At 33.9% G+C, this 22,452-nt stretch overlaps 1 protein-coding gene across 1 annotated transcript; it reads left to right on the top strand.

The window, feature by feature from the left end:
* Window positions 1–1,412: 1,412 nt before the first annotated feature.
* On the top strand, window positions 1,413–2,399 carry LOC145036075 (uncharacterized). Its single transcript, XM_078984555.1, has 3 exons — window positions 1,413–1,500; window positions 1,594–2,141; window positions 2,229–2,399. Exons 1-3 carry the CDS (start codon window positions 1,413–1,415, stop codon window positions 2,397–2,399), a joined length of 807 nt encoding a protein of 268 aa, XP_078840681.1.
* Window positions 2,400–22,452: the final 20,053 nt, after the last annotated feature.

Below are 22,452 nucleotides of genomic sequence, written 5' to 3'. Positions count from 1 at the left end.
GATGCGAAAATTGTGGCGGCCCCCACCTCACCAAGGATTGTGATCGAGACGAAAACGGAAATAAAAAGGCTCAAGTATTTTATTCCAGTGGCGATAGATACGATGAAGATTGGAGTAAACCGAAGAAGGAATGGCTTCCATACGAAGAATATAAAAAGGCTAAGGAGGAGAAATACAAACAGAGGGAGAGGGGATTCTATCAAAAGGAAGAGCCGGTGACGGAAAAGAAGGCCAGTTTAAAAGATATGCTCACAAGATTCATAACCGCGTCTGAGAAAAGACACAATGATCATGATGTAGCAATGCAAGAAACCAGAAACATGTTGAGGAACCAGCAAGCATCCATTCTCAACATTGAGAAACAGCTCGGATAGCTTGCACATCAAGTGAATGAAAGAAGACCGGGCCAACTTCCGAGCAACACCGAACCCAATCCAAGAATGGAGAACGTAAGCGTAATAACCTCCAGCAGTGAAGGAAAATTTACAGAAGCACTAAGGATCTCCAAGAAGAAGGAAGAAAAGGTAGAAGAATCGGAGCCAGCAAAACCCGACCCAACTCGTCGAGTCACTCCATTGGACTCGACGAGTCCATGTGAAATTGAAACACCTATCAGTTCTTCGAAACCTTATAAGCCTCCACTGCCATACCCAATCAAAGCCATGCCTGCAGAAAAAGTAGAAGCATACAGAACCTTCATGAATCATGTTAACGCTCTACAAGTTAATGTGCCATTTGTGGAAACAATACTTCAAACACCTAAATACTTCAACTTGCTTAAGGGCCTTTTTGCTGCTAGGAAGGATTTGGCTGAAGTCGCAGAAGTATTGATGAGTGAGCTACCTGAAAAGAAGGGTGATCCAGGAAATATTGTGCTTCCGTGCCAATTTGGTAATAAGGTCTTCACCCGAGCATTAGCTGACTCGGGGGCAAGCATCAATATGATGCCTTTTTCATTCTTTAAGCAGTTGAATTTACCAGAACCAAAACCGGTGAATATGAAAATCCATTTGGCGGACAAGACAATAATTCATCCACAAGGCGTTTGTGAAGATCTCCTTATAAAAGTTGACAAGTTTATTTTCCCAGTAGACTTCGTGGTAGTTGATATGGAAGAAGACCCCAAAATTCCAATTATTTTGGGGAGATCCTTCCTGAACACCGCGTGTGCTTTAATTGATATATGTGAGTCCACATTAACATTAAGGGTGGGTGATGAGGCTGTGACGTTTAAAGCTAGTCCAGAAATCAAGCAAAAAGAAGAAAAGATTGAAGAAGTCTCAATGATCCAATTGGATGATGAGGCTGTGATGAGGCTGTGACATTTAAAGCTATTCCAGAAAGGAAAAGACTTAAGTGACCAGCATTGGGAGTGTGGTAGAGCAACAACAGTCAATCATTTTAATAGACCAATGGATGAGTTGAAGAAGATCATTGCAGAGGCTCATGCTTGGGCGTCTAAGATCCCAGTAAACACTTGGGCTAAATCTCACTTTAGTGGTAAGTTTCTAGAAATTTATTGAGAAATGTTAATCTTCCCTATTGTGTGTTTACTATATGTGTAATTGTCTTATGTTAATATCTATTATTCAGGAAGGGAATATACTGATTGTTTGTTGAATAACCTTTGTGAGGTATTCAATTCTAAGCTAGATGAAGGTAGGGATAAACCTATTATCACTTGCTTAAAGTATATTAGAGAGTATCTCATGAAGAGGTTATGTGTGGTGCAGAAGGAAATAGATAAGTGTGAAGGACTTCTAACCCCTACTGCAACTACATTGTTTGAAAAGATTAAGGTTGATGCATCAAAGTATGTGGCTAAATACAATGGGGCAGGGAAGTACCAAGTGCCAGGCACATGGCAAGACCAATATGTGGTAAACTTGAATGATCAAAGTTGCAGTCGTAAGTTTTGGGAGATTACAGGTTTCCCATGTAGACATGTTGTTTGTGCTATATGGGACAAAATTGAAAATGGTGAAAATGCCCCACATGTTGATGAATGGGTCCATCCTTGCTATAGATTATCAACATGGAAAGCCATGTATTTCAACAAAATTGATCCATTGAATGGACGTACAATGTGGCCTAAAAGTGACTGCCCATTCACTTTACTTCCACCAAAACATAAGACACGGGTTTGTATTCAAAGTACACCAAAAATATAGTATACATGTGAACATGGAATGAATTCAATTTTAACTATAGTATATCAACATGTGTAGGTTGGGAGGCCTAAGAAGAAGAGAATGAGGGGTGTTGATGAGCCAAACAGCCAAGCTGGTAGATTGAGCAGGAAATATTTGGCAGTCACTTGTTCAAAGTGTCATAACAAAGGGCACAATTCCAGAACATGTAAAGGGCAGGGAGGCAGTGGTGAAGTTGGAGGGGGCTGAAACTTAGTGGTTATTAGGATGCTGGTGTTGTAGGTATTTAGAAACTTATGTCATGTGTACTTGTTTGAAGATGTGTTAAGAACTTGAAAACTTTGCATGTAATGCTTGTGTTGTAGGTCTTTTGAAAACTTTGCATCATGGTTGTGTTAAGAACTTTATAACTTTGAATGTAATGGTGTGTATGCACTTTTTGGTAATGAATTAATATGTTTTGTGTACTACCCTTCACAGATCAATTAATAAGATTGTACATTTCAATTGCAAATGAAAACCATCTTCAAGATGCATTTACAATACACTTAAGAATTGCATTTCAAAAACATTCAAGAAATTGAACAATGAACTATAACAAACTACATTCCATTACCATTACCATTACCACTGCATTACACATTAATCTGATACATAAACCAAATACAACAACACCAATTCCAAAACTACCTACATAAACTGAAAGCAAAAAAAAACTCTCCGATTAAAATAAAAAAAAACCCTGCAATGGTTACAAACCAAAAACCAAAACTCCATTACCATCAAAACCTTCACAAGATACCTAGAGATTAAAATAATACCAAAAAAACACCCATGAACAAAACAACATTAGTTGGTAGTTCCACAATTTTGCAGTTACAATGGCGACCCTCTCTTCCAATCGATTCTTTGATCTTATCAAACCTGGAATCACCACCAAATCCCTACCACACATAGGAGGATCTGACCATCGAATGAAACCACATCTTCTACAGTTCCAAAATTATCTTCCAGGGTTACGATCCGTCCATGAAGTGATCTTCGTTGCTTCATTCCCACATCTGCAAGTCACCATCTTTGAATCAGAAGCAATTGGATGTCGTGAAGGGTGCAACGGTCGAGCAACAATGGAAAGGAGGAGAGATGATCGACTGATGAAGCTAAAGGATTTGCCCAAAAATCAGACATGCGGTTTCTTTTAAAGAGAGGAGGTTACAACTGAAATAACGAAATTACCCCTGCAATATATTATTAAAAAATGAGTTAACGGTGAAATGCTAACGGAGTGAGCCAGAAGGACCATTTCTTAAAAGTTTTGAAACCACAAGGACCATCTGTGAGGTTTTTTGAATTTAGGGACTAAACTTGATATTTCTGGAAAGCACAGGGACCATTTTTGAAGTTTTCTCAAAAAATAATCTTAAAGTTCATTATTTATATAATAAAAAAATAGTTTGAGTTGGTTTGCTAAGACTATTTCTATTAGTGATTACAATGTTGTTGGTTGTCCATTATAATTAAAAAAAAAATTAAAAAAAAAAAAAAAAAAAAAAAAAAAAAAAAAAAAAACCCACTAAAACCCACCAACCTCTTTGGTCCACCAAATATGTAGTTGGTCTTTCTCTATTTGCCACTTGTCTATTTTTCAAATTTTCTTTTAATTTAGTTTTTTAATATATTTACTATATCAATAATTAAATGATATATTTATAAAATAAATAAATAAAATATACTAAACTATCTAGAAAATAATTATCTACAAAATGATATCACTATTGATATATTTTTGATAATTCTTTATATCTTTTTTGGGATTTTCTAATATGTGCCTAAGGGTACACATAAAAGCTATTAATTATGAGAAATATTCTCATAATTAAATGTGAAATGCATTAATTATGAATAATATTTTCTATAATTAATAAATTTCACATTTATGACAATATTCCCCATAATTAATAGTTCAATTAATGCTTCTTATGTGTGACATTAGGGCACATGTTAGAAAATCTCATATTTTTTATATAAAACTAGGGAAGAATCTCGCATTGCGGGTGTTGGAGTTGTAGGGATTGAAGTGTATTTCATAGTCTTATTAGAAAACATGAAATAACAACAAACTGTACAATACTTTGCAGTTGGCTAAATATTAGAGCTCTAATTGAATCTTATACTAACAAATTGTGTATCATTATTGTAAACATCAAAGGTACAGATACAAAGTGACAAATGAAGTTTAAATTTCAACACAAAAAGAAATAACTTTGCCTCTCTTTTAGTCGGACAATTAGCCCATATTTGTTGAAATTGTTAATTTCTGCATGTTACCTTCATTCATACATTCATCATTTCTACTTCTAAAAATAATACACAACAAATAATTACTTCAAATCATAAATCAAAATTTAAGAAAAAAAGTTTATTAATTATTACTATAAGGATATAATGGTAATCATACCTATTAATTATAGTAAATAATTAAATAAGTTAGTTTTTTAATCGAACAATTGGGATTTATACCCTCTAATCCTTCTTTTCCATAATCCACCGTCTGTTTTTGCTTTTGTTGGGGACTAATCTTTGAATCCTTAAATGCAAAAGAAATTACTCATCAATAAAATCCTAGATATGAAAGCAATAAAAACTTTGATATAGAAACATAGTAATGAAAAAAAACGAACCATTTTCTTGTGTAAGTGTATCTATAATACTATGTGTATCTATAATACTATGTGTCGATTTTTAGATAACCATATTTATGTTCCTTCCTGAATCGTCCATGCCATATTAAAAAAATGCAATTCATGGACTTCTCTTGATATAACTCCTACCTATACAGATATAAAAGTACAACTATTATTGTTGTTAACACAACTATTTTCCATGGTCTATGTTAGCTATTTCCATTCTTGTTTTTGCAATTTCTAGACAATCATCTTGCAGATTTATCAATGCTGATTTTTTTTACCCAATAAACAATTTATAGGTATAAATTAGAAGAACATCATCGTTACCTGCATATAAGCACCATGAAGGTCTTTTTCCATCTTCCTAAGGGGTTCCAAGAACTATTAAAAATGTCATTATAAATTTTAGCAAATAGCAGGATATAACAACGTACTTATTGTTTTCTTCCAAAAACAATATTTTTTTAACTTGAAGAACCGGTGACCGGTTGTTGTTTGTTCTTTTTTTTCAACTTTTTGCTTATGTGGCATTCAACCAATGATGATGTGGCAAACGATTGCCACATCTTCAAATATTGCCACATAAGCAGAAAGTTGAAAAAAAATCAAATGGCAACCGGAAGTTGCAAATATAGATATTGAATACCAAATAGTTTGTGTATATGATGTCAGATACCCACAAACCTAGAAAGTTGCAAAGATGAAGTTCTTCTTGTCCAAGCAGCACATACCTGAGCAAGTAAAATGTATCATTATGCTTCTTTCTATGATGCATTCATCGCTATACAACGCCAACTTTCTGTTGTAACTGTCATTTACATTAAGTTTTCTATTATATGGATCTCATGAAAAAAAATTTGACAAAGAGAAGGTGAAGAAAGAAAACCTTAGTTAGCGCATATAAACAAATCTTGATAATTTTTTCTGATGTTTATTAGAACACTGATTAATAGAAGGTGATCCAATGCTCAAGCCACCATGATTAAGAGAATATGATTATACATTTACCTTCTCACCTTACCTGCACTAAGATTAGAAAGCAAACCCAAATTAGGGTTGTGATGTGGCCAATTCTTGAAATCGTTACAAACACAAAAAATAGTAAGAAATAAATTGACCTGGTAAGATGGAGAAACAACTGATGGATGAAAAAGGGAAGATTTCCAACCATATTGAAAGACCCACACTTTCATATTTGACAATTATTACTCCAAAACATGCTACATGTATATTCATAAAAGCAATATATTACATTGATAAAGTGATTACAAACTATTGGATACAAACCGACTATTACAAAGTGTTATATATTACACAACTACTCAGGATACTATACTTTTATACATACATGATTACTAAATACAATAGTTTCAAATTATTCAAAATCTTCTATCAGTATATAACTATATTGGTTGTTTATTTCTTGTAATTGTTAAACATTGAGAGGGTAAGCGGTGACGCTTAGTAAGTTCAATAATAGATACAATATAATGTTATGTCATATATATATATATATATATATATATATACACTTCAATATGATAGAAGAAAAGAGGAACAAGGATCCACAAAGGCATACGTGAATCATGTGACAAGTTTTCCATATTAATCAATGATTTGATTCAAAGATATACAATCAATGAGACATAACAATTTCCATACTTAATATACATCAATAAAGCTTCGACCCAAATGGCACAGAAGACATACACTTTCTGATTAAACATTTTGGTAGATTTCAAGCTTTCAGCCCTATCTAACCTTCTGCCAATGCCCTAGAATAGAAGTCATTCTTTTACGAGACATGCTCTACATAGCCAGAGGCTACATACCAGTACCACCGTGAATCTAAGTCTTTTCACTGATCACATGGTCAAAGGTATAACTTTGCTATCATAAAAAGCATAAATAATAACAACGGAAAAGCACATAGCACATATAACACATAACATAAAATTGTTCCTATATATTGAACTCATCGTGAAATAACTGAGGGTTAAAAGTGTAATTTGTGCAACGCTTCGTTATAATAATAAAGTTTCTTCGTTGAAAACTGAGAGCTTTATTGAAAAATGGGCCTTGTGAGGGTTGACCTTCAAATTGAAATGATAAATTTCTCGGGCTTCTCGGGCACTTTGGAACGTATTTTGGGTGATGGAAATGATACCGGGGCTTTGGGGGAAGTCAAAATATTAAAAATATTGGATTTAGGGTGAAAAAGTGGCAAATACCAAAAGTTACCCGGGAAATCTCGCACCCCCTTTATAGGTGCGAGGTTCGTAGCTCCGGCCGAAGGAAGGGACACGCGACAGCAGCAGCGAGGCTTGGATGCGACGGGAGCCATCGACACGCGTTGGATGCGAGGGTTAGACAGGTGGCTTGCTCCGGACCGGCCACCGGTGCGACTCGCGGCAGTTCGCAATTGGATCACGGCTTCAGACTAGACACGAGTCAGATACGTGGCCCAATACGAGCAAGGGTGACGTGGCCAATTACTGTTCATTTGAAATTTCTCGGTTCTTGGGATTTTTCTCGGTTTTTGTAATTTTTCTCGTTTTTTGTGCGCCAAACTTCTAAAATCCATAACTTTCGCATACGGGCTCTATTTTTGACGTTCTTTATATGCACACGTAGGCAATAATATATTATACAACTTTCGTATAGACTTCATTGGCTAACTTTGACTTTATTTTTAATATTATTATTTTTAACAGATTGGGATAGGAAAATACGTTAAAAATTCATAACTTCTTCATCTAAATTCATAATTTCTTTATCTGATGTCCGTTTTTGTCAGTCTTTTTAACATTGTACTACTATTGACGAGGCCTTCGATTCTCGTTTAGTTTGCATCAGCTAAAACTCACTCTATCTTTATTTTGAATTTTTAGTTGTCTATTGCTATTCTGAAACTTAGAAAAATCATAACTTCCTAATACGAAGTCATATTTAGACGTTCTTTTTATGAAAATTCTCGGTTTAACAAATACTATGGCAGTTCGCAATTAGATCTCGGCTTCAGACTAGACACGAGTCAGACACGCAGTGTCACACCCCAAAACTAAGAACGACGGAAACGTTCTGGGGCGGAGGACGTCATGCACAGTATCACAACAATGAAAAGTAGTAAACAAGCAACAACATCATCCATTGCATTAATAAAATAATTATTATACAAATGTGTTCTATTAAATTTTGATAAACACTAAAGCATAAATCAAAATGAAAGATGGGTCTTGAACAAGCTCCATCTTCCTTTATCCTTGCATCGGTACCTGTCTATGATAACCTGAGGATACAAGTAATTTTGAAAGCGAGTATCATCTTTAAAGCTGGTGAGATCATAAGTATTTTAGTGTCTTAATTTGTATGTAAATACTTGTATGTATTCGAAATGTAAGTATTTGTATGAATACGAATTGTAAGTATTAAAAATGTAAATGAACTGAAAGGGTAATACTATGAACCTGTTTGTAAAACAACTGTAAACGTTTGAAAAACCCTAGAAATCCCTATGATTCCTATTAGTAACAAAAGGAGTCTTCTACCAAGACTTAACTGTTCTCATGTAGCCTTCTATCAAGACCTAACTGTTCTGAATGTAGTCTTCTACCAAGACCTAACTGTAATAGTATTACCCTTTGGTACTCGGGAAAATGACAATGTTAACTGAAGACATTCGTAGATGTACATTTACCTCTGTTGCTAACAGCTGGGTATAGGAATAGTCAGTCCCCAAAAGTATACCTGTAATGGTATCAACTGTTGACATCCGTGGATGTGCTTTTACCTCTGTAGCTAATAGAGATTTTAGGAATGGTCAGTCCCGTAATGCATCCTTGGGTACTAGGATATTAATCCCAATCTATCTCGTCGATTGTGTGATTGAATCACAAGGTAAAGATAAGAATGAGGATTATATAACAGAATCTATACATATAAAATGTAGTAGTAATTCCTGTAAGTGTACTCATGTACATGTGATCATGTAAACATATCTATGTAATAGTATAGTAATGTACTGTAATGTTCCATGTGTGCTAGCTGTAAAGCGTGATCTCTCTCTATCTAGCATGTATAGTAATGTACTCGTTCTAGTATCGTTGTATATGTTCTTCTCTAGTATAGTTGTATATGTTCTTCTCTAGTATAGTCGTATACGTTCCTCTCTAGTATTGTTGTGTATGTTCTCATAGTAGTAAGTATTGACTCATGAATGAACTGACTCATAGTATGATATTATGTTCTAGTAATAAATCTAGTATCTTCCTAAACTACCCCTATGGTAGTTTACTAGTAATCTAACTGGTATGTATGGATATGGATGTATACCCTTGCTACCCAAGGGTATTGATTGAACTGGAAGAACCTTTATGACTACATAAGTACACATGATATATAACTAATATTTAAACGACCTTCGAACGGGTACCCGATATCCCACCAGACCACATCTCAAGCGTGAAAAGGAAATAGGGTGGATAGCCTTCCTAAGTCTTTTAAACATTACTCATATAAATATACCTATATAGGCATGCAATTTATAATATAAAAGCATAAAGTAAGTTTTGTAAAACCTTTGAACATAATTATTATCTTAAGAAAAGATCGACTTGTTGTCAATCTATAAAACAATTTGAAGGCATGGGTTTGATAAAACAGTTTAGTATAAAGAAACATTTGTTTGAAACACAATTGTAAATAAGTTTGAAATGTAATATACATAGTGAAATGTATAGTGTAATAAAGAGTTTAAAACATATAAAATGTTTATACAAATCATTTGAAGAAAACTGTTTGGTAAAACGGCTGATGTGTAGTAAATCATTTGAATGTTACATATTAATCACATGTGATTTATATAATAACTAGCATAATTCTAATTATTAATCACATGTGATTGATATAATAACTAGTATGATTCTACTTGTATCCCCCCCCCCCCATAAAACATTTAAAAGTAGTTTAAAACATTATTTAAGGGGTATGAACTCACCTGCAGTAAGTGACTGGAATTGAACGGACTGTTATCGTAAGGAATGATCGGACAAGTGCTTGGTGTCAAGTGAAGTCTTTAGACACACACAATGATCCTAATTACATATGAAGATATATGTATATAAATAATTAGTGATTAAAACACTAATTATACAAGTATAAACATTTAAACGCGAGGAAAACACTTTTGGTCAAGTGCTAGGAGGCTAATGGGTTGCAACAAAGGAGTGTAATACCTCAAATGGGAGTTTAAGGTCTAATGACCATATTCTTTGGAGTTTAAGGCCCAGGGGAATAAACTCTTGGCCGTAAACTCTCAACAAGGTCTCCAAATGAAGCCTATCATTTATACAACTAGTTTGGTGAATTGTTTCAAGGCTAAATCAAGTGTTTGGGTGTCATATTAACTCCTTTAAGGAGTTTACGGCCCTGGGACCATATCCCATGGAGTTTATGGCCGTAAACTCCCTTGGGAGGGTGGTTATGGTGTTTTCAAGTCTCAAAAATTTCTAGGTAATGATCTATGTTGGGTTCTAGGCATAAGGAAGGAGTTAGGGTGTCATTTGACCCCTTTATAGGTGTTTACGGCCTAAGAACTTGTCTTGGCCGTAAACTCCTTAACACATGTGATTCCTTATGTTTTCTAGGCTATAAACACTTTAGGGTACTTTTCCTTATTTAAGTCTAAGCCTTAGGAAGTGTTTCAAAGCATTTTGGCACCTAAACATGGAGTTCACGGCCCAAGAAGCTCCTTGACCGTGAACTCACTTTCATCATTGTTTCTAAATGATTTTGGTGTCCTAAATATGAAATGAAGGCTTCTAGTTCGAGATCCGAGGATTTGAGGGACATTGGGACACTTTTATCCCTTAAAATGGAGTTTACTCCCCAAGTGTTCTTGGGCGGTAAACTCCCAAATCTTGGGGTTTTGGTCCGATTTTGATGTTATAATACACAATCTAAGCTATATAATATAACTAGATCGAAGTACTCACAATTTGGGATAAAAACCTGAAGATCCGTGAGACAAAATTTTGACTTTTCTCTAAATGGAATGTAACTAATGAACCAATTTGGTTCAGAATTCTATTTATAATCCTGAGATATTTTTGGCAGAAAATATTTTTATTCCTGAAACAAACTCTAATGCCCTAGAGTATTGGAATAACAGTGTTGCACAAAACCCTAGTGCATCCACTCTCCTAATATCTCCTTAAGTGTAAAATCCTGAAAACTGCCAAACTTATACTCGAAGTCTGAGTTTTCACTGTAACTGTTCTACATCTATTGGATCGATGTGGTTTGTTCAGAATGGAAATTTGGAGTTGTCACACGCGGCACGCTACGAGCGAGGGTGACGTGGCCGATTACTGTTCATTTGTAATTTCTCGGTTCTTGGAATTTTTCTTGGTTTTTGTGAGTTTTCTCGGTTTTTGTGCGCCAAACTTCTAAAATCCATAATTTTCGCATACGGGCTCTGTTTTTGACGTGCTTTATATGTACGCGTAGGCAATAATATATTCTACAACTTTAGTTTAGACTTCATTGGCTAATTTTGACTTTATTTTTAATATTATTATTTTTAACAGACCGGGACAGGAAAATACGTTAAAAATTCATAACTTCTTTATCTAAATTCATAATTTCTTTATCTGATGTCCTTTTTCGTCAGTCTTTTTACCACTGTACTAATATTGACGAGGCTTTCGATTCTCATTTAGTTTGCATCGGCTAAAAATCACTCTATCTTTATTTTGAGTTTTTAGTTGTCTATTGCTATTCTGAAACTTAGAAAAATCATAACTTCCTAATACGAAGTCATATTTAGACGTTCTTTTTATGAAAATTCTCGGTTTAACAAAAACTACGACTTTCATTTAGATCTCCAATGCTAATATGGGCAAAAACCCACCACACACACACACACATCTACAATAACCCCTGAAGCTTCCGATCGTTAAAAAAATCAAACAGGGATAAAGAGAGAAGCCTAACTGGTTATTGCGATTTACTTTTTGATTTGGAGATGATACTATTTCTTGATTTGTTGCTATGTAATTGTTGATTCTTTGGAATGTTAGGTTTTTAGAATTAATGATTTCTTGATATAAATCACATAGTTGATTCCCCAAAAAATTGAATTTCAAAAGAGAAGAAGAGGAATTAACAGGACATGCGATTATATAGTAGCACAAGGGTAGAATTGGAATTTCAATTTGATAATATGGACGGGAAAAAAGTTGGAGGAGAGTTAAGAAAATATCACGTGGCGAAAAGGTATTGTTTTATGAAAATTCTCGATTTAACAAATACTACAACTTTCATTTAGATCTCCAACGCTAAAAAGTAGCTTATCAAAAACTCATTTAATACGCCATTCGGTGTCGTGTCGGTTTTGTCGCGGATCTTCGATTGGTCATAACTTCTTCGTTATAACTCGGATTTCGATGAGGTTTTCGCCTAAGAAAATATCACGTGGTGAAGTCAGATTTGGACGTTCTTTTTATGAAAATTTTCGGTTTAACAAATACTACGAATTTCATTTAGATCTCCAATGCTAAAAAGTAGCTAATCAAAAACTCACTTTTTACGTCATTCGGTGTCGTGTCAGTTTTGTCGCGGATCTTCGATTTGTCATAACTTCTTCGTTATAACTCGGATTTTGATGAGGTTTTCACCTAAATATTTCTAACAAGATTCTTTACAACTTTCAATAATAAAATTCTACTTATTTCAAATTTTATATTTTCGTTAAATTTCAATATTTACCTTTTGATTGGAATCTCATAAGACTTCCAAACATAGTTTTACTTCATTTCTAGTAAAAACTATTTGTTAGAACTCAATACTCAATATCACATAATATTTCATAATATTATTTACTTTTAACATTTTACAAAACACAATTTCAAAACATGTATGTTACACATATACCCCAAAAGTCAATAACCCGGTCAGTCTCTCTAGCCTTAAAAAAAACACCCGTCAAAACTCAATTGGTTTAGAATCTCCACAGCAAAATCAACCTTCCCATCTTTACACAAAGCCATGAGCAAAGTGTTGTAAGTCACAATATCCGGATAACATCCATGGGACACCATCACTTCCAAATACTCGATCGCTCGATCCATCTTCTTTTCTTTACAAAAACCATGTAACAAAGGGTTATAACTCAAACTCATACTGAAATATTGAATAGTTGACATACAAATCATTTTTTTGTCCGAAATATTAATAAAATCATAGCCGATTTTAAAATTAATTTTTTTCTACCTGTCCACCACTAACAACAGATCCATGCTTACATCCTTCTAACCATGAGTTGATAAGTGGTGCTACAGATCCATCCATTTGTCCAGAAGCAAGCAAAGAGAGCCAACTCAACAGCTATTTCAATATAAAAGCAAAAAATCATTATAAAATGCAATATTTAAAATAAAAAGACATAAAATAGAATGTTAATCAATTATGCAGGATAGGAGTACCTTAGAATTTTGAGTTACTGCAGCCAAAAGTAACAAATCAAAGTCCATAAAAAATATATTTAATACTCTCATCCTTGACTCTTCTGTTAGGGTTGGTCCTGCTCGACTCCCAACCAAAAACATAAAAGAAAGTAGGGGTAAGATAACGAAAATCGAAAATTAGCGCTCACATAGGCAGTGGCTATACCCAATTCGAATTGTACCTTCAATTTCATTGCAAAATAGTGAATACGACCCTATGGATAGAGAAGAAAATAGAATTGTAACAATACGTTAGTTCAAACCGTTAGTAGGAGCAAAGAGACAACACATAGTGTATTTGCGGAAGCTAAACTCAACAACTCGAAAACATTTGAGGTAAAGTCGACGGTAATCGTAAGAGAGAATAATAGAGAGTCAGCTACACTGAGGAATCAACACGCCGTCATTAATAATGGAGCGACTCTCTGGTAAAAGCAGATTATGCAACAAATGAGAGGTTGAAAAGTGGGACAAATCGAAGTGGGTGGAGCCAAAATTGATTACAGACAGAGATGGGAGTGAAGAGGATTATGGCATGAATTCGAAAAAAAAATTGGATTCCTGGTACGACCTCCAATCCATTTAGAAACTGAGAAGACCGAAGATGGAAATAATATTCATAAGTGCGGTGCAATGGATGTTCCAAAAAAACCTCTGGGAGAAAACATGAAAGAAATGGAGAAGATAAATGAGAAGTAAAGGAGAAGTGGTGGAGGAGCAGGAAATGGGGTTGGATCTGATTGGAGGAGAAGTCCGTGAAGAGTTGTATTCTAGATCACACGGGAGATGCGTGTATTGAAGACAACAGTGATAGATGAATGTAATCCAAGGCGATAACACGTAGCAATTTTGATACAGTAACCTATGAGTAACAACTAACATATTGGGCAAAGAGAAACACATTAACAAAAAAAAATTAAAAAAAAAATTGATTTTGGTCCAATAGGAACAAAGTAGTGTTCCCTAAGGAGTTCAAAATCCTCTATTCTAATAAAACAATACCTTTTCGCCACGTGACATTTTCTTAGCTCTCCTCCAGCTTTTTTTCCCGCCCATATTATCAAACTAAAATTCCAATTCTACCCCTGTGCTACTATATAATCGCATGTCATGTTAATTCCTCTTCTTCTCTTTTGAAATTCAATTTTTTTTGGGAATCAACTAAGTGATTTATATCAAGAAATCATTAATTCTAAAATCCTAACATTCCAAAGAATCATCAATTACATAGCAACAAATCAGGAAACAATATCATCTCCAAATCAAAAATTAAATCGCAATAACCGGTGAGGCTTCTCTCTTTATATTTGTTTGATTTTTTTTAATGATCGGAAGCTTCAGGGATTATTGTAGATGTGTGTGTGTGTGGTTTTAGAGAATAGAGAATGGGTTTGGATGAATTTTGGTCAATTTTTTTGATTTCAGCACCGGATGTTTGGGGGTTATTCGATTATTCAGTCGTCGTTTCGTGCTTTACCTATGCAGTCTGATTCCTCAATAAGATGAAGAAGTAGATCCATACGAAGGGTTATTCGTATGTGAGCATACCAAAATTCTCATTATCAAAGAACAGCCGGAAGATCCACACCAAGTTTAATTCATTTACCTCTACTCAAGTTTTTTTCTCATATGGTTATATTATTCACTGTACCAAGGTGTAGATTTTCTTACAATGAACTTTGGGGAAGGAGAAATCAAGGAGGGATCACTGAAACTCTTGATTAAATTAGTATTATAAAGGTAATCCATTCCATTTTTTTGTCAATTTCCCTATTTGGTCGATTTGATGAAAGTAGTCCTACCGTTTCAACCCTAATTTTTAGATATGCTTATCATCAGACCTCCTATCTCTTCTCCAATCATCTATCTGACATCAGGGATTATTCTGTTTCGTGTTTCAAATCTACTGGTTTGCTCAATATTATCATCAGACTTGCTTTCTCTTCTCTAATCCTCAATATTTTTAGATATGCTTATCATCAGACCTCCAATTCTCTTTCTGGCATCAGGTATGATTATGTTTTGTGTTTCCAATCCACTTGAAGCTTTTGTCTCCATGTTGAAGTTCTCACACACGATGTAGCTTTCACCCAACTCACTTTGAGTGAAATTGATTAGATTCTGATTCTCATGAAAGCTTACTTTTGATTTTTTGGATTTATGTTTTTGTTTACAAATTGATGCTTATTTGGTGATGGTTAGTGATATATGAGATTCAGTTAAGTTAGAAGTTGATGATGCACCAAGTAGAGATTTTGTGTATCAAGGGTCCATAATAAATGAATCTTGCAACTAGATAAATTTTCGTGAAGGGTAAAGGTTTTACTTTTATTAAAAGTTATAAAACTAGTGAGTGAATGATGTTAATGTTTATACAGGTATACTCGCGAGGTAACAATGGGTTGTAGCAATAAATGCATTGGACAATTTATTATTTTTTATAATTTCATTATAATCTTATTTGGGTTTTAATCAGCTTCTATCATGTTTACTGCTTTTGTAAATATAAATTCATTACTTATAAATTAATGATGGATAATAACGACTAAAAGAAAGATAAAGAAATATAAACCCGGGGATAAGAAGAAACATAAAACATTTTTATGAGGTTTTCTTAGATTATAGCATCGTACTTTAATCGGTTGCAAATATTGTCACAGAAACATAAGTACAATGCTATTTCAGTTTTCAATCATAAGAACTTTTTATGAATTGGAGGGTGGAGGGGTATAATGGTCATTTAGAAGAAAATAGTGAATTTTTGTGCATATGATGTGACCGTATGTTTGTGTATGCTTTGGCTAGGTAGTGTGACAAAGCCTTCAAGTTTTCCATCTCACATTCTTCTACATTTTTGTAACCTATGTTCCTATTTGAGTTAGTGGTTATCTGAAATACCATTTGATTTTATCACAGATGGCCGCTATAACTGGTGTTGTCAAGAAATAGCAATGTACTCTCAATATTAAATTTTAAAATAAATGAAAATAGAGAATGCAGGGGCAATTTCGGTATATTGTTTTTATTTAATCCTATTTTTCTTGTTATTAAAGAACAAAAAACATTAGCCTAACTTTTAAACTTACATTGCGTTGACTTGAATTAAGGGGGAAACGGAAGGGTCAAAATGACAATTTTGAACAATATATATATATATATATATATATATATATATATATATATATATATATATATATTGTTTTAATTGTTTCATATTAATGTACTTTTATTTTTTATGTTTAAGTTGACAAATTACGAAAACGTATTTTTGAATCAAAATAAGGTCATTTTGACTCCAAATTTCTTCAACTTAACAGTTTAGGAAGTATAATGCCAAAATGAGACGTATTTAAAAAAATCAAACTTTTTGTGACCTCAATATTAAAATTTTAAAGTAAACATAAATGGAAACTGCATGGGCAATTTGGGTACATTGGTCTTTTGATTTAATTTTATTGTATTTTTCCTGTTATTAAAGAACAATGAATATTAGCGAAACTTTTAAACTATACAATGGGTTGACATGACAAAAAAGGGGAAAATGGTCAAAATGACAATTTTGAACAAAAAATATTTTGTTTTAAGTTGGTAAATTACGAAAAAAGTAAAAATGACCAAATTGGACAGAAAGGTCATTTTGAGTAAAAAAAGAGGTCATTCTTGTAACACCTATAAAATTTAAGCCAAATTAAAATATTTTAATTCATTCAAAAACCATTAAGTTCATACATCTTGTTTTTAAAATAGTTTAAACATCAGAGTATCCCCCAGAACCATGTCACATAAATCATAAAACATGAGGAGCGGTACGATCACGCCTTTACCTTGCTACGATCTCCTGAAGTACCTGAAACAATACACTGAACTGTAAGCCCAAAATCTTAGTGAGTTACCCCAAAAATACCAACCACACATAAATATACTCATAACATATCACAAATAGAACAGCCATGCACATTGGGTCTACTATGTGACTGGTCCGCCTGCACCGGGCCTTCAGTCCACCTGGTCCATCCTCCGAGTCTAGCCATGTACATCGAGTCTATAATGTGATTGTTCCGCTCGCATCAGGCCTTCAATCCACCTGGTCCACTCTCTGAGACTACAGTATGACTGGTCCGCCCACACCGGGCCTTCAGTCGGTCTGGTCCACTCTCCGAGCCTCGGCATGTCTGGTCCGCCCTCTTGGGGCCTTCAGCCTATCCGAAACCGCTCGCTGGGCCTTCGGAATATCCGGTTCGCCTTACGTATGTTGGCCTACAGCACAAAGAAGGACCCACCTCAACCCAAGCCCCGTCAAACAACCATGTGCACATAAAACAATTAATCACATAACAAATCCTTAACCAGACAAACAGTCTAACCGATCACATAGCATATCAACATCCTAACCAGGATTCTGACCTAACCGGTCACTAGTATAACATTACCCTATATACCGGGTACCGACCTTATCCAGGTCACTAACATAACACCATCCTAAATACCAGGATGTAGATCTAGCAAAGAAATAACATAACAAACAATACCCGGATTTCCATCTGATAAAGGGTCGGCCTTGCTGTCGTAGACCCTGTCGATATTGTGAAGATAACTCACTTGAAATTGCTGACTGAAAAGATAAGAGCAAGTTGTTCCGACCACCGACACGATCGTCGCCACTGAATACTACCAAAGAACCAATTCCATAAATACCCATATTACCGAAGTGCCCTTGGAAGTCAAACTGGTCAATTCTTGGCCAAAGTCAAAGTCCTCAGTCAAAGTCAACCTTCCTGGTTGACTCTACTCGCCGAGTCACCCCGTCGACTTGCCGAGTTCCCATAACCAGAAAACTCTCATAACACAACTTAGCTCGCCGATTCTCCCCAAGACTCGCCGAGTCCAACGATCTCTGAGTCTCATCCTGTCCGACTCACTGGGTCGCCAACCGACTCTCTTAATCCAAGGCTTTAACCAAAAGAGGTTGGGGTTCTACGACCTGACTTGATGAGTCCGAGAACAGACTCGTCGAGTCCAAGGAAATCTTCAACTGACTCGCCGAGTTGTTCATCCAACTCGTCGAGTCCTAGCACGTGTTCATACAACTCATCGAACACACCCATGTGACTCGCCGAGTCCCTCCAGTTCTTAATCCATTCAGAGGCTTTTCGAGCCATGTAGGGGCTCCAATCTATAGATCCACCCTTCTTCAATCTATCCATCACATAAAGTTGCAAACTTTAAGTGAAACCAAGGAGATATAGGCCCAAAACACACACAGGCTAGGGTTAAGGATTGGGGGGCTTCACCAACAACTCTTAGACAGAAGCTTAATGACATTTTGGACTATCACAAGCCTAGATCCGAGGTAGCAACCTTAGATCTAAGCCTCTAACTCGAAATAGCTCTCAATCATACCAAAAATGCCCCAAATCTCAAATGATAATAGATCTAGATGCAAAAGAACCCAAGCAACAAATTATTACCTCCAATATAAGCTCCAACTAAATTAGATCCCGGATCTACACCCCTCCCTTGCAGCAAGCCTCTTGATCTTCAAGCCCCTTTCCAAGATCTTCCCCTCCAAAGCTCTATTCTCTCTATTAATGGGAGCTTACTCGATTCTAGGGTTTCTAGATCTCAAAAGGGTAGCAAAGAGGTTGAGGGTGGGTTATAATGCGCTTTATATAGGGCACAACCCCCGAGATTAAGGTTTTCTCTCTTCAGCACCAACTCGTCGAGTCCAAGCCGCCGACTCGGTGAGTTGGCCACTTAGTCCGCGACCCAATCCCGCTCTGACTCGGCGAGTAAGAAGACCTACTCGTCGAGTCCCTTCTTTTATTTACACTTTTGGACCTTCATTGAACTTCTGAAATTTTGGGATGTTACAATTCTGACTCCAAATTTCTTCAACTTAGCAGTTTAGTAAGTATAATGCTAATATGATATTTATTTAAAAAATATCAAACTTTCTGCTTGTGGCCTCATTTTGTGATTACAAGTGATCTAAACTAAAGTTTAAAAATGAATAATTTTTTTATATAAATGTCTAAAAATATAGCATTCTATTTTTTTTTTTTAAATCTTACCCTTAGCTGTGATCTTATCTAATCCACCTGGTGTTATTTTTTTAACATCGGGTTTATGATAATTTATTATAAAATATATCCAAAGTAAATTATGTGGAAGGGTTGATTCCATCTGTTGAAGATATAGATTCAGTTGTGGATGAAAGGTTTTCAAGAATACATCCAAATGGCAGATCCGGAAAATCAGATACCAAACATCAATTTTCTTCTTATTGGTTTCTACAAGTTTCAAGTGTATATAACTTTTGTTTTTATTTTGCTATAGATATGAAGTCTTAAAGCTTCATTGGGACTTAAACAAATTTTTTTAATGTTGGTATTTGCTAGTACTTCCTTGGTCTTAGATGACAGGGTTATTACCCTGTAATCTTAGTTTTCTGCATTTTTTTCAAAGAATCTGATACCCAATTCCTTTGCAAGATATCTTTAGAAACGTCTTTTTGGGAGGCTTATTAGCTGCAATAAGTAAGTAGCTACATGTGCCGGTTATAGCAAATTTGAAGCATAACCCACCAGTTCTTTCTCAATATAATGATTCATGAACATTAAATATCTAACTCTTTCCACCTTTTTGTAGATGAATCATCCATCATCACCATATCCCTCTCTATTTTCACGTAGTTGGATTTCCATTTAAGAAAAATATAGTCGATCATGAACATCAGAACCACCTACAACCTCCCTATTTTCCTCTCTTAAGTCACTCGTTATCACTACCTTTCTATATCTTCATTATATTTGAAAATCTTAAATGGTGATGATGACGATTAATCATCACTTTCCATTTTTTGTGTACAGTGAAAGTTGCTTAGGAGTTCCATTTTCAATGTATTTTTTTTTAATTCAACAATAATTTCTATTTTTGAAATTGAAACCTTTAATTGCTTTAGTAATTGGGAACTTTCAAATTTATAAAGTGATTACAAGTTATTTATTAAATTTATCATCAATCAAGTTAGTTCATATACATAGTTGGTTATCAGGTTTATCAAGTTTGGTACATTTCCTCCTACAGTGAAAATGGGCTTTTTGGTTACCAGATATATAGGTTGAATGGAATTACAAAAAGGTTCTAGGTGTTAATCTTCAAATCATTACTCTTCTTCTCTCTATCTTTCTCATTCTTCGATTAATTGGCTGAGATTTGGAGTTAATCTGATAGGCGGTGCTTGTGTATAGTCAATGGTATGGTACAAACATAACAACGTTAAGTACTGCTTTGTTCAACAATGGTTTGAGTTGTGACAATCCAACAATTATCTCAACGGACAAGTCTATCTTTTAAGATCACCACAAGTGATGGTAAAACCATGGTGTCTAACAATGTTGTCCCTGTTGGCTGGTCTTTCAGGAAGACCTTTGGTGCCCAATTCCATTGAAAAGACATTCTTACCCTTATTTGGGAAATAGGTTTTAGTGGTCACCTAGGTATTACTATTGTATTTTTTAGCAACTACTACTACACTACTACTATAATGACTAAGGGCTTATTTTGATAGGGTCATTTTAGTCATTTTGTTTTTTTAGGGTGCCCATCTAGAACCTTTTGGTCATCAATCCGGTTGGGTTTATCATCACAAACCTTCAGTTTAATGTTAAACTGCTTTATTCTATTCACAAACTGTGGGTTTATCATCTTACCTTTATTTCTTTCTACCCCAAATATAACATTGTACTCCCTTTGTTTTTATTATTTGAGTCAAAGAAAAACTAAACCAAATCCTTTGTAGTTTACTCTTTATTTCTTAAATCTAACAATTTTATTAAATTTTCCAATTTTTAAAAATATAACTGTAGATAAATAACAAAATTGTATGTGACGATAATATATATAAAAAATATTAAGTTATAGACTTTTAATTAGAAGTGCAAATGGTATTTTATCGTATAGATTGAATTTCCAATATTATTATTTTTAATATTATTTATTAGAAAAAATACAATATTACAATTCATAAGTTTTTCTAAATTAATGATATATTATTTTATTACATAATCAAAATTTTAATTCTATTTAAAATTAACACCCGTGTTTTCTACGGGTTTTAACCTAATTAATGTTAGATTGGGTTTGGTTGGATAAACTTGGTGATGGGTACAAAAATTTAAGATTAGCTGGTTGTATAGGTGAAAGAGAGAGAGAAATTAATCCATAACCTAATAAATGAATAGTTTTATTTTCTTTTTGATGTGTCATCTTATTAGGCTTCATAATTAATGCATATTTTATTCTTTTTTTTGTCATGTGTCACTATATTATATCTCCTAATTAATGCATGTCAATTGTCAACTCCATTTCAAATTTCAATTTTAAATTTTTCACTCTAATTACATTAAATTAATAACATTATAATAAAAATTAAAATTAAATTAATACCAATTATAAAATGATATAATTTCACATATTTATTTAAATCAGTGATTAAAATTTATATAACTAAAAAGATCTCTTAATTAATAATTTATTTAAAATAATTAATAATTTTGAGTTTTAACTATAAAACTTTAATTAATTTTGTAATCGTGGTTCGACGGGTTATAAACTAGTATATTTTAATAAATAAAAGTTTGTTTTTTCACTTGTCATATTCTCATTCAATTTGCTAAATGTTATTTTATGATTATTTTATATTAATTTTTATTCCACATTTTATTTTATGATTTTTTTTCTATTTTATTAAATTCCACATAGTATTTAAATGCAATAATAAATACGTATTAATTTTCCTAATAAACTTTCATTTTAATTTTAAAATTACTAAATTAAAGTTTCATAAATTTCCTTTATATATCTAAATTATTTGTTTAAATTTAGGAAAAAAAAAACACTTTAATATTTATAATTCAATATTTTTCTCATTTTTCATATAAATTCAAACTTCTAAAATGTTTAGAATTTTATATTTGACAAAACTGCAAATTTGGTCCTTGTGGTTTGCAAAAATCTTTGGATAGGGTCCAAAAAGTTTCAGGCTTGCACAGAAGGTCCAAAATCAAGGTTTTTCTGAGTTTTTGGTCCAAAAAATTTAAAATTACCTAT

Source organism: Lactuca saligna, chromosome 3, assembly GCF_052625555.1.
Source record: "Lactuca saligna cultivar CGN05327 chromosome 3, ASM5262555v1, whole genome shotgun sequence".
NCBI lineage: Eukaryota > Viridiplantae > Streptophyta > Magnoliopsida > Asterales > Asteraceae > Lactuca > Lactuca saligna.
The sequence above is the reverse complement of the archived record's forward strand: the minus strand, read 5'-3'. Positions and strand labels throughout refer to the sequence as shown.